The following is a 14,508-nucleotide window of genomic DNA, read 5'->3' as shown; positions in this document are numbered from 1 at the left end:
GGAGAGAAAGCAAGGGGGGAGAGAAAGCAAGGAGGGAGAGAAAGCAAGGAGGGAGAGAAAGCAAGGGGGGAGATAAAGCAAGGCGGGGAGAGAAAGCAAGGGGGGAGAGAAAGCAAGGGGGGAGAGAAAGCAAGGAGGGAGAGAAAGCAAGGAGGGAGAGAAAGCAAGGGGGGAGAGAAAGCAGGGCAGGGAGAAAGCAAGGAGGGAGAGAAAGCAAGGAGGGAGAGAAAGCAAGGAGGGAGAGAAAGCAAGAAGGAAGAGAAAGCAAGGAGGAAGAGAAAGCAAGGCAGGGAGAAAGCAAGGCAGGGAGAGAAAGCAAGGAGGGAGAGAAAGCAAGGAGGGAGAGAAAGCAAGGAGGGAGAGAAAGCAAGGAGGAAGAGAAAGCAAGGAGGGGGAGAAAGCAAGGAGGGAGAGAAAGCAAGGAGGGAGAGAAAGCAAGGAGGAAGAGAAAGCAAGGAGGAAGAGAAAGCAAGGCAGGGAGAAAGCAAGGCAGGGAGAGAAAGCAAGGAGGGAGAGAAAGCAAGGAGGGAGAGAAAGCAAGGAGGGAGAGAAAGCAAGGCAGGGAGAGAAAGCAAGGAGGGAGAGAAAGCAAGGAGGAAGAGAAAGCAAGGCAGGGAGAAAAGCAAGGCAGGGAGAGAAAGCAAGGAGGGAGAGAAAGCAAGAAGGGAGAGAAAGGAAGGAGGGAGAGAAAGCAAGGAGGGAGAGAAAGCAAGGAGGGAGAGAAAGCAAGGAGGGAGAGAAAGCAAGGAGGAAGAGAAAGCAAGGAGGGAGAGAAAGCAAGGGGGGAGAGAAAGCAAGGAGGGAGAGAAAGCAAGGAGGGGGAGAGAAAGCAAGGGGGGAGAGAAAGCAAGGAGGGGGAGAAACTAAGGAGGGGAGAAAGCAAGAAGGGGGAGAAATGAAGGAGGGGGAGAAAGTAGGGAGGAGGAGAATGCAAGGAGGGGAGAAAGCGGGGCTTTCGTACAGGCGCTTGGGCGGGGTGACTATATCTCTCTAAACATGTGGCTTGACACCTCTTAATCACTTACAGCAATTATAACACTCCTATTACAGACTTGGCATTTAATATGGAATTTTTTTTTTTTTCTTGACTTGGGTTTACTTTCTTAACTCAGTATATCAATCTGGTGAGTTTCTTTTACACTTTGGTGATTTATTTGTTTAAAAAATCATGTCACTGATTGTCTGTCGCAGCAAGAAGCTAACAACAGGATTATATCACAGGTGGCGTGGCAAAATGTACAGACAGGTGCATTTGATGATTGGCTTCACAGTCGGGTATACAAGGGTTGTTGCGTTCTGTATTAGTGGAAAACAACTGCTGCATGTCTCCAAAAGTTATTGCCGCTTCCTCTAGAGATGGACCGTCAACTCGACAATGCTGTTTGTCATGGAGTGGTGGCTTTACGAAATTACGGCATGAAACAGCGTGCTATTGCTCGGCAATATGGCATCACTCAAGGTCAGCTGTCAAAGATCCTGAAACGAAATGCTCAGAGGGGTGTCCCTACTCCAATACCGAGGCCAGGACATCCCCACAGAACCACAAGGAGGGATGATCGCCAGCTGCACCGGTTAGTCCGCAATGGCCGTACCAAGTCAGCTAATCGGCTTAGGGCTGAGTGGCAGCAACTGACAAATGTGCGTGTATCCAGAAGGCTAGTCAACCAACAACTGGTTCAAGCAGGCTATCGTGCCAGGCATCCACTGAGAAAGCCACGCCTGACCAGACAACACCACCAGTGCCGATTGCAGTGGGCCAGAGAGCACCGTCAATGGCAGCCAGGACACTGGAATCACGTGATCTTCAGTGATTAGATGTCTGGTCTATCGTCAAGTTGGCCGCGTCCGAGTGTGCAGACAAGTGCATGAAGCCTACAACAAAGATTGTATAGTGCCAAGAGTCCAAGCTGGAGGTGGTGGGGTGACCGTTTGGGCTGCTTTTCATGCAGGGGGAAAAACTGACCTGGTTGTTCTGAATGGAAACCTGAACCAGTTCAAGTACAGGGCCATTCTGGAAGAAACATTGCTTCCATTTGCTCGTGCAGCCTTTCGAGGAAACTTTGTCTTCCAAGATGACAATGCACGGCCTCATCGTGCTCGCATGATCCAACACTTTCTTGCTGACCGTGGTGAAGAGCATATGGAGTGGCCTGCCATGCCCCCAGATATGAATCCGATAGAGAACTTGTGGGCAGAATTAACGCGTCAAATCGACCACTTGGACCAGCAGCCGACCTCTGTGCGTGAATTGCAGCAGGCTATTGTCACTGCATGGCAAGCGATTCCTGTCCAAACCTTGGCAAATCTCGTGCACAGCATGCCTCAACATGCACATGCTCTCCTGAATGCTCGTGGGGGTTACACGAAGTACTGAACTGTAATTTTACTGTCCGTTATCCCAGTCGTAATTTAACTTTTGTTTTTGTTAAATAAAAATTTGGCTAATGTGCAAAATAAAGAGATACTTCTGGAAAACGTACAGAAGTTTAACACAGTACTGTCCATGAATTGAGTGCGATATCAGTTTACATCACTTTCAAGTATCAATTTATTTGTTTCGAAATGTCAAATGTGGTTTTTTGTTTATTTTAAAGGTCACATTAACTTAATCTAGAATAATTTCAACATAATTCCAATGAACTTTTGGTTCTAAGTCATCTTGAAAAGTAAGTTCACCCCCACAAAAAAAATATTCCATATTAAATTCCAAGTCTGTATAACACAATTATAACACTCGGCAACAGTTGCTAGAGTGAGATGTGCATGGAAGAAGTTTCGGGAACTGAGTGGCGTGCTGATGAGGAGGGAGTGTCGTTGAAGCTGAAGGGAAAGGTGTATGCTGCATGTGTGAGAAGTGTTATGATTTATGGGAGCAAGACATGGGTCATGAATGTAGAGCAGCAACGAAGGCTGGAAAGGGTGGAAATGCGAATGGTTCGGTGGATGTGTGGAGTATCATTGAGAGAGAGGAAGACAAATGATGAATTGCGAAAGATGATGGGAATAGAGCCTGTGATGGATGCTGTGAAGAGGAACAGGTTGAGATGGTTTGGTCATGTGTTGAGGAAGGATGAAAGTAACTGGTTGAGAAGAGTGATGGAAATGAATGTAGAAGGAAGTGGAGGACGGGGAAGACCGAGAAAGACTTGGCTAAAGATGGTGGAAGACGAAATGCGGGCAAGGGGGTTAACAAGGGGAGATGCAGAAAATAGGGCAAAATGGAGAAGATTGTCATGGGGACCGCAAGGCTAACCCCCGCTCTAGCAAGGAAAATGGCCTTAAAATGCATGTTGTTGTTGTTGTTTATTCTGCAAGCTCACTTCTAGCACATTCTAAGATAATTGATACACAAAGCTTATTCCACCTATTTGAATAGAACAAGAAGGCGACATTTTTCAATTGAATCAAATTATTGTGAAGTGGCTCCCCAAAGGTCACAGAAAGAGCTTTTTATGTGGGGCAGCCCTTCTATAAAGATGTTAATTTTTGGATTGCCCAAAATTCCAACAATATGTACACTTTTATGTTTTATGGGGGTGAGGGCAGTAGGGGCCTAGTTACACTTCTCCAAAGGTTGAGGTCAAGACTCCACATTACCATGAACATTGGACAATGACCCCATATCCAGATAGGGCCTGAAATTTACACAGGTGTGCTTGAGGTGCAAAACAACTTTTCCTGCCAAATTACAGGAAAATTGGATGACGTCAAGTGTTAAAATCAGCCTTCACACTGTCCCGCTTGTCATACACCTCCACACAAGATATACCAACATGTTAAATTCAGCCACTTTGAAGCCACACAAGGACACAATATGACTTGAAGGAACAAGTTATGTTATCAGGGAAGTTCCACAATATAAATAAATGGGAACCTTTTCTTGTTGGCACAAGTCACCAATAGTTTGGCTATTTAAATATCAAATTGATGTCAGGACCTTTCCAGCCAATGGTTACAAGAGTTGGCACACTCACCAGTCAGCAAAGCAACTCCAGCAGTGTCGGTCGGTCGCTGTGATTCAATACATTACAGACAGAATCAAAACCAATCAGGAAGGATCACTTGAGGTCACATCACCCAGACTGATAGATGGGCACAGCAATCAATCAAAGTAAGGTGGGTTCATGACATCGTGGGAAAGCAATATACGAAGGAGGATGAAAAAAGGTTACATAATGGCAGTAACACCTGTGAATAGAGATCGATTTAAATACATCATGGGGATGAATCTCAGATTCAATAAATCTGCAACAAAAGACCAACAAAGGCAATTACAATGTATTAAATGGCAAGCACAGCCTCAATTACGGCATAATATCCCACTCACAGACAATTGCTTTTGAAGAGACAGTGGACAATTTGTACTGCCCTCGTTTGGTCCCTGTGCTCATCAATTTAAATCAATGTGCATTTATGAATTATTCCTTAAAAGGTGATGACAATTTAAAATAAATAGCACTGCAAAGCGGGCGTAACCCCTCAGCCCATGCATGAACCACCTTTAGAGACCATTTTTCCCCGCATAGCGGGGGTTGGCCTTTTTCCGGCACCTTGGTCCCCTTTTTGAAGCAATGTTTTATGGCCGGATGCCCTTCCTGCCGCCAACCCTGTTAGTCACCTCTTGCGACACACAGGGAATTACCAGTGAACTGGTACTCAATTTGCCGACCTCAGAAGGATGACAGCCTGAGTCAACCCACCTGGCGTTAATTCAGCGATTGACCGGGATTCAAACCCAGGATGGTGGAAACCAATTTCAAGATGGCTGCCGTGGTGGCCATATTGAAAATAGCAGAGCGCCCATTTTCGAAAGGAACCTTCCTCTACTCAACCCCAACACACACTGCAAAAATGGATTTAATCGGACAAGCCGTTCTGCTTGAAATTGACAGAAACCAATTTCAAGATAGCTGCCGTGGCGGCCATATTGAAAATCGCAGCGCACCCATGAACCTTCCTCTACTCAACCCCAACACACACTGCAAAAATGGATTTAATCGGACAAGCCGTTCTGCTCAAAATTGACGGAAACCAATTTCAAGATTGCTGCCGTGGCGGCCATATTGAAAATCGCAGCGCGCCCATGAACCTTCCTCTACTCAACCCCAACACACACTGCAAAAATGGATTTAATCGGACAAGCCGTTCTGCTCGAAATTGATGGAAACCAAAAGTTGATTGACGCCCGGATGGCTGCCGTGGCGGCCATATTGAAAATCGCAGCGCGCCCATTTTTGAAAGGAACCTTCCTCTACTCAATCCCAACACACACTGCAAAAATGGATTTAATCGGACAAGCCGTTCTCCTTGAAATTGATGGAAACCAAAAGTTGACGGACGCCCGGACGACGCCCGTGACGACAATACCCCTAAGCCCAATTTGGGAAGAAAGGGGTGAAAATAAAAGGAAGATTTGATTATTATCGAAGAAATAAATAAATGCATGTGATAGAGTAAGGAATATATTCCCTTTAACACAAAACTGTCTGCCTTGTCATAATCATCATCATCATAATCATCATCATCGTTTTGCGGGCGTTTCCATGCTTCAATGTTTAATCCGTGATTCACCTAATGGCTGCTTTACCCAAAGTCATATTTGAGGCATGTTTTTGTGGCTGGATGTCCTTCCTAACGTCTTGTGCATGCATGTATTTTTTAAAAGTTATTTTCCGTGTACTCATAACAAATGTAACTAGAACAGCACTCGCTAGAGCACATACCTCCACCAGACTGAACAATTTACGTTTGGTACCCCACTGATATGGCCAGATCTGAACCAAAACCTAATCGGCTTATTCTCGTCACCTATACGACTCATTGACCAAGTTACGTCGCAATCCGTCCACAACCTTGAGATATGCTATACATCGTTTTTAGCACCATCGCTAAATGGTTAAGAATCACTGAAAAAAAATTCCAGCATCCACATCCGGATGTTCACCAAAATATAATCAATTCGTCCTTGTCAAATAACCAACCTGCCCACCAAATTTCGTCCGACTCCATCTATAACTCTGAGATATCCTGCTCACAGACAAAGAGACAGACAAACAGATGAAAATATAACCTCCATCCACCTTCATTGATGGAAGTAATAAAGCACCTGTTTCTGTATAGTTTTTAATATTTAGTCGAACACTAAAGAAAAGTTATTCAATTATCAGGATTTGATATTTGCTTAGGTATGCAAGGACTCGACTCACAATGTAAGAGAAGGGGTGGGGGAGAAGGGTTGTAATTCTGGTAAAAGGACAAAGGAAAAAACACGTCCGATGTGTGTAGAAACAACAATACAAAACCACACGAGCTTTTGGTCGAATCCAATACCACTGCATGTAGCGTTTGTGCACACAAGTCCCAAATCCGCCGAGGATCGATACTGAAAAAACACTAAAAACTGGCAATATATCCTTGTTGAAGATGCAATGTCCTGTTCCTTGAAGTTTTTACAGCAGTGCAAGACATCTTTAGCAATACCCCATCTACAACCTCCGAATGCATTTCAATCTGCTCTGAGGTTGTGGTTCGATTATCAAAAACAAAACACGGCCTGCCGGTTTAAACACATAGGAGCAAACTCGCTCTACCCTCCCAGACGCCGCAACCTGAACGTTTACCCATGGCATATTTGTATCCGTTCAAAATCAACTGCCATACGAGACATTAACAACACATCAGGTAGATTGAAAGCAAGCAATGGATGAACGAGTGCACTCAGAAGAATTAAAATTAAAATTAAAACAGACGGCAAAGAACTTCGTAGAAACTGGTTTTGCAGATGAGACAAACGACTGCCATGAATGAAAGGGTTCGGAGGGTGGGGTGAGAAGGGTGGTGGACTGGTGGGTGTGGGAAGCAGTGCGAGACAATTAGCCCACTGGTATAAATTAGGACATGAGACGATTACTGACAGCCAAATGGTGGAAGCGATGCAAACAGACTATTAAACAGCTACAAAAATGCCTGTCAATTCGATACAGGCGTTTTACGCGGCTGTTTAAACTACAAACAAAAGTACTTCGCATCCTCAACAATCAGACATACGAATTGGGTCAATGCAAACGGGACAAAGAAAACTACAAAGCATCTCAAAACGTGTCTGCTTTGTACTCAAACTAAACTTGACAAAAACAGCAAAACAACAGAACTAAACAAACAAGTACAAAAAGTTTTAATTAAAACAAAAACCGCGTCGATGTTACACAATGCCTAGATGCAGCTGTGCCTATAACGTCGATGTTATAGGCACAGGACATTCCTATTGATTCGATTACTTGATGTTATTTTTGTGCAAAGTGAAAATATATCTCGGCAATTTCCCGTGTGTGGCGACGAATTTTTAATATATCTCGGCATTTTCTGTCTGTTATTTCGGGCGGTGTATGACTGACCATGCCGCAATTTAAACAAAATATATATATCTCGGCATTTTCCAGTCTCTTATTTCGGGCGGTGTATGACTGACCATGCCACGATTTAAAAAAAATATATCTCAATGGACTTGAAGTTACAGGCCTTTGAGAATTCATTTCGTTCTATAAAGGGCAACTTTCATCGGATTTTCTTCCCGTTTTTTTTCAACCGAGTCTAAAACTATGTTAGCGACTGTGAAAAATGAAATGATATATCGAATTTGATTTGAAATAAAACTGTGTGAGAGAGGAAGACACCACGGGCCTACAAAACAGGCCTCAAAGCTATGCGAGTTAATAAAATGGTGGATATTTGTTTATATGAAGCCTCTCCCACAATGGGTGGAGCTATGGTTCCCAGAATGGGTGGAGCTTTGAGGTTTTGTCTTCTCTGCAAGAAGAAGAACAAGAAGAACAAGAAAAAGAACAACAACAACAACAGCAGAGGGCACTCTATGACCAGCGTCTTACGACGCGGCTAAAAAAAAGTCTGGAAAACTGCCCCATGTAGAATGCAAGTCCAAAAAGGCACAACTCAGTGGGAAATTAGTGAAACGCACCAAAACTCAAACTTCTTCTGTAACTTATCATAATAAAGCCATGCACCAAGTTCCAGTTGAATGTGTTAAAGGGTATGGGAAAAAAAAAGTCTGGAAAACTGCCCCATGTAGAACGCAAGTCCAAAAGGGCATAACTCAGTGGGAAATTAGTGAAACGCACCAAAACTCAAACTTGTTCTGTAACTTATAATAAAGCCATACACCAAGTTTCAGTTGAATATATTAAAGGGTATGGGGGTGGGGGGGAGTCTGGAAACCCACAGGTGGGACGGACAGACGGAGAGCAAACCTATAATCCCATATTTCACCGATAGCAAACCTATATTTCATGGTGAAACCTGTAGGGGACTGATAGACACCCACAAGTGATTTAAAAAAATAAAGCAGCGGTCTTGTGCTGTGCGGTAGCAGATGGGTGGATGAGACCCATCTCTACTCACTGTGACTTTGCCCTATTCAGTTTTGACCCAATTATTCATTTTCTCCATATTCTCATGAAGGTTTGTTGAAAAATTTGATATCAAAAGCTCAAATGGTAAACTAGAATCCGGGCACTCGGTAGAGCGCATACCTTCGCCGCAGCTACTGTTCTGTACTTGGCATGGGAGTGTATGCGATGTGAAACTTTATGTGAAATGCGATCGATTTTTAAAAATCAGAATTTGAGCAAATCTGTTTCATTCGTCTGTTAATATGCCTCCCCGATTGACAAATCTGCAATTTGAATTTCATTTGAGGTTGAAATGATTGCGGGAGATCGCGTTATAGTGATGACGTCTTGGATGGACATCCTCTTCTTCAGTCGCTCATAACTTTGAGTGAAATACGATCGAGTTAAAAATAGTCAGAATTTGAGCAAATCTGTTTCATTCGTTTGTTAATATGCCTCATCTCTTGACAAATCTGCAATTATAATTTTTTTTGAGGTTGAAATGATCGCGGGAGATTGCGTTATAGTGATGACGTCCTGGATGGACATCTTCTTCTTCAGTCGCGCATAACTTTGAGTGAAATACGATCGAGTTAAAAATAGTCAGAATTTGAGCAAATCTGTTTCATTCGTTTGTTAATATGCCTCATCTATTGTCAAATCTGCAATTATAATTTTTTTTGAGGTTGAAATGATCGCGGGAGATTGCGTTATAGTGATGACGTCCTGGATGGACATCTTCTTCTTCAGTCGCTCATAACTTTGAGTGAAATACGATCGAGTTAAAAATAGTCAGAATTTGAGCAAATCTGTTTCCCAAAATCTAATCAAATGTGTCCCGTATAATAACCAATCATCCCACCAAATTTCATGCAATTCGGTTGAATACTTTTTGAGTTATGCGATTAACATACACACACACAGACATACAAATAAATACACAGCGATCAAAACATAACCTTCCGCTTTTGCGAAGGTAAAAAGGTGATGCTACAGAGAGACAGAGACACAAGCAAGCAAGCAATTTCAAAGCCCCATCTCTCTCTGTGCGAGGGAAGGGCGAACAAAAAAAGCGAAAATCGAAATAAATGAACATTATCCCTCTGCGACCCACTTACTCTGCAAACTCCTCGCAAATGCTTGTAAATTCAGAGCCTTAAAACTCGTACGAAACATGAGGGAAAGGCAAGCGGCTGTTCAACACGTGCATGTGCTTACATCTGAAGTATACCGTCGTTCAAAAGATGTACAAGTCTCTTACAGAAGCTCACTTTCATGTCTTTGTCAGTCTTGCCTGTGCCTTGAACATTTTATTTCCACAACCTCTAGTATCACTCGTTTAAACTGAAACAGATCATTTGCAGGATCAATCAGGTCTTGGTGGTCTACACCATTCAAGATCCTGGAAGAAAAGCAAAAGTATATTTGATCTGGCATCTTGTTATAACTATTTGATCTGGGAGGAAAAAAAGAAAAGTTTTCAACGACACAAACTTCCTCGCGGGCAGCCATGAACGTATGCGGACTTTAAATGTCGCTTTGTTGGACGAAGGCAATTGTGACGCCATTGAATAAAGAACATGCAGTTACTGTATATCCGAGAAAACAAGCTTTTCAACTTGGGTGTAATAAAATACAAGCAGAAAATCATATTTTGTGCAACTGCAATCGTGTCAAATAACACAAGCAGCATTCCCTGCAGCCATCAAAGGCTCAATTCAAAACCTTGTGGATAAAGGTGTGTTCACAGAAATCTAAGTGGTTACAAATACAGTACACAACAGCTCAAAATGATCCAGTATTACACACACCACTTTCATTGATATGGAGCAATTGAAGTGTTATTACATCTCCTCATACAAGTTCAGATTGAGCTATGGCTTAACCTGAATAGCGTAGCACAAAACAAGCTGAAAAACACTCAAAAATGCCAGTCTGTCTCATTCAAGAAACAACCATTCAAGCCGTGAACAAAACCGAGCATTTGAGGCTGGATTGTACAGATCACAGGGAATGAGTTATCTTTGTTTGAGTGGAGAAAGAGAGAGGGTGGGAGAGGGAGGGGAGCAGAGGGAGAGATGAACAGACAGACACAGACGCACAGACACAACTGGCAATCAGAGGGTTGCAAGTCGGCTCTCAAGCAACTCCAAGGGCCGCAAAGACCACCGTTGCTTGAATTACAAAACAAATAAAAAAACTTTTAACTCCAAAATTGATAGTGGGTCATTCCTGGTGGAACTTTTTGCATTCTTTCAACTTTGCTTTACATGGTTTTGCTTTAGGAATTTCTGAGGTCAAACCATAGTTTCAATTTATAAAGAGCTTTACTTTATATCTATCTATAATTCCAGTAATCTCTGTGTGTATGTTTGTATGTTTGTATGTTTGTATGTATGTATGTATGTATGTTTGTCTGTGACCGCTGTTTCTCAACAACTACCGGTCCGATATACTTTAAACTTGCCAGGTATATTGCTGGGGACCCGAGGATGTGCCTTTTCAAGGTTTCATATTAATCGGACAAGTAGTTACCGAGCTATGGCGATTTCTTTACCAAACTCCGCAAGCCGTTCGCTTTGGACCAAACCATTGCATGTAAATAGAGGGGGGGGATTGTCACCGTACTCGCAAGCCGTTCGCTTTGGACCAAACCATTTCATGTAAATAGAGGGGGGGATTGTCACCGTACTCGCAAGCCGTTCGCTTTGGACCAAACCATTTCATGTAAATAGAGGGGGGGGGATTGTCACCGTACTCGCAGGCCGTTCGCTTTGGACCAAACCATTTCATGTAAATAGAGGGGGGGGATATAATTTTAGATATATATATAGTACGGGCATGCCCTAGTTTTATAAAAACAACAAAGTAATGGAGGATTCAACACAACACGCAAAAGACTGTGTTCCAGCGATGCGGCGTCGCCGCCGCGTTCCGGCTGTGCGGCGCCGCCGCGTTCCGGCTGTGCGGCGCCGCCGCGTTCCGGCTGTGCGGCGCCGCCGCGTTCCGGCTGTGCGGCGCCGACGCGTTCCGGCTGTGCGGCGCCGACGCGTTCCGACTGTGCGGCGCCGACGCGTTCCGACTGTGCGGCGCCGACGCGTTCCGGCTGTGCGGCGCCGACGCGTTCCGGCTGTGCGGCGCCGACGCGTTCCGGCTGTGCGGCGCCGACGCGTTCCGACTGTGCGGCGCCGACGCGTTCCGACTGTGCGGCGCCGACGCGTTCAGACTGTGCGGCGCCGACGCGTTCCGACTGTGCGGCGCCGACGCGTTCCGACTGTGCGGCGCCGACGCGTTACGACTGTGCGGCGCCGCCGCGTTCCGACTGTGCGGAGCCGACGCGTTCCGACTGTGCGGCGCCGACGCGTTCCGACTGTGCGGCGCCGACGCGTTCCGACTGTGCGGCGCCGACGCGTTCCGACTGTGCGGCGCCGACGCGTTCCGACTGTGCGGCGCCGACGCGTTCCGGCTGTGCGGCGCCACCGCTTTCCGGCTGTGCCACGGTGGGGCAGTGTGACGAGCGACCACGGGCGGGCAGTGTGACGAGCGACCATGGGCGGGCAGTGTGACGAGTGACCACGGGCGGGCAGTGTGACGAGCGACCACGGGCGGGCAGTGTGACGAGCGGCCACGGGCGGGCAGTGTGACGAGCGACCACGGGCGGGCAGTGTGACGAGCGACCACGGGCGGGCAGTGTGACGAGCGACCACGGGCGGGCAGTGTGACGAGCGGCCACGGGCGGGCAGTGTGACGAGCGACCACGGGCGGGCAGTGTGACGAGCGACCACGGGCGGGCAGTGCGACGAGCGACCACGGGCGGGCAGTGCGACGAGCGACCACGGGCGGGCAGTGCGACGAGCGACCACGGGCGGGCAGTGTGACGAGCGACCACGGGCGGGCAGTGTGACGAGCGACCACGGGCGGGCAGTGTGACGAGCGACCACGGGCGGGCAGTGTGACGAGCGACCACGGGCGGGCAGTGTGACGAGCGACCACGGGCGGGCAGTGTGACGAGCGACCACGGGCGGGCAGTGTGACGAGCGACCACGGGCGGGCAGTGTGACGAGCGACCACGGGCGGGCAGTGTGACGAGCGACCACGGGCGGGCAGTGTGACGAGCGACCACGGGCGGGCAGTGTGACGAGCGACCACGGGCGGGCAGTGTGACGAGCGACCACGGGCGGGCAGTGTGACGAGCGACCACGGGCGGGCAGTGTGACGAGTGACCACGGGCGGGCAGTGTGACGAGCGACCACGGGCGGGCAGTGTGACGAGTGACCACGGGCGGGCAGCGTGACGAGCGACCACGGGCGGGCAGCGTGACGAGCGACCATGACAACAGTTAACGTCAGTCTATGGTGATCGTAGTTGCCAGATTCGATCCCCGATATAAAAGTCTTTCGTGGCACAAAATGCATCACCACGTCTCGCTCAAAGATTAACCACATGTTGGTAGTCCAGTGGTCATAGCATTAGCAGCTGGTAATACCTGGCGTTGTGGGAAGACTGGAAAAGCACCGAACAACAGCCATGACATCGTGTTGAAACTCGAAACATGTATAATTGTACATCTAATGATTCTTCAGTCAATGTACTCACCGAACCTTACAGCAGATGTCCCTGAAAGTGGGACAATCAAATCAATGGAAGATCCCACAGAACGAGATCCCAACAAATGGAAGTAACTTCTGGTGTCAGCACTTAATAGTAGGACATACATACATTGTAGGCCACCCATGGAGGGGAGGTTAAGCCGGCTGCTCTACCTTCTGGTATCAGCACTCAGTCGGGCATACATACATTGTAGGCCGTACCATAAAGGGGAGATTAAGCCGGCTGCTCTACCTGCTGGTATCAGCACTCAGTAGGGCATACATACATTGTAGGCCATACCATAAAGGGGAGGTTAAGCCGGCTGCTCTACCTGCTGGTATCAGCACTCAGTAGGGCATACATACATTGTATTTGTAGGCCGTACCATGAAGGCTGTTCCCGGTTAAGCCGGCTGTTCTTTCCTTGTACATGGAAGATAACTTATCTAATAACATATGTGACAACTATCTCGGGTTATAAGCCGATATCCTGGTCAGGTTTGAAACAATGTACGTTTGACAACGTTACTGGAGTAGTCACATGGTGACTCTGCAGCGGGAAGATGAAGTCAAATCAGTCTGATTTCTCAATACAAGCATAAATATACTATATAGCTACGACTCGTAATATAGCTACGTAGTACGAGTACTCGGGTCAAAAATGCGGGCATTCATTGAAAAAAACAGTGCCGGGGAGGAGATGATAAAGAAAAGAGATCGGGATGTAACTCTAGGGGGAAGACGTGGTGCTAGAGAGAAGAAAATGAAGGAAAGACGAGTTCCGAATGAAAGGCCCAAAAAGAAAAGGCCCAGCCGAGGAAGGATATCTCCGGCATGGCAGATTAAAGAAGAAGAAAATCCACTGGAGATCTCGCTCGATACCTTCTGGTTCCTGAAACATGATGTCTGTTGTCGCTTCCTTTCCCGTGGAGCTGAGAATGGCGCAGAAACCGAAGGGATCACCCGTGCTGAGCTACTGTTGGCTTGCGACGAACCGACAACCGCCGCCTCGCCGGGCACCGCGGGCTGCGCATGCGTATGCCACAGAGATCCCTGTCTGAGAGAATGGACCCCATTGACGTCATCTCTCTGACATCAGCTTCCCGCCAAACTGATCGCTTCGTCACTTGAAATTTAGCCGTCTTCCTTATGCCGTTTCATGAATGCTGTATTTTTGACCTTATAGCGTTTATTATATATATATTAACAAGACACACACGTTATATATACATGAAATTCTCACTTAATATGTATATATACATGAAATTCTCACTTAAAATACATCTCTACAATATTAGAGGAAAGATACCAAAAAATGACAGAAACAGCGAAAGCAACGCATTTTGTTTATACATCGCCGGAAAAGATTTCTTAAGCTATGCTTCATCGCAGAAGGTATATTTAGTAAGGAAGTGGAGGTTGGCAAACAGTGATATATGTTTATATAACCCAAGAATGGCGAGCCAAGTGTATCCAATTTACAAATTCGAGTCATAAAGTGTGTCGGAGTCTGA

General features: G+C 46.3%; 1 protein-coding gene across 1 annotated transcript in view; it reads right to left on the bottom strand.

The window, feature by feature from the left end:
• LOC137414948 (protein argonaute-2) overlaps window positions 1–14,508 on the bottom strand; it is a 260,673-nt gene that overhangs the window by 238,357 nt on the left and 7,808 nt on the right. Inside the window, exon 2 of the mRNA XM_078783394.1 lies at window positions 13,877–14,051. Within this exon, the coding sequence (XP_078639520.1) occupies window positions 13,877–13,895 (19 nt within the window). The 5' untranslated portion in view covers window positions 13,896–14,051. The remainder of the gene's footprint in view (window positions 1–13,876; window positions 14,052–14,508) is intronic.

This window comes from Myxine glutinosa, chromosome 8, assembly GCF_964187855.1.
Source record: "Myxine glutinosa chromosome 8, kmMyxGlut1.1, whole genome shotgun sequence".
Classification (NCBI taxonomy): domain Eukaryota; kingdom Metazoa; phylum Chordata; class Myxini; order Myxiniformes; family Myxinidae; genus Myxine; species Myxine glutinosa.
Note: the sequence above shows the minus strand (reverse complement) of the source record. Positions and strands in the feature narration are given on the sequence as shown.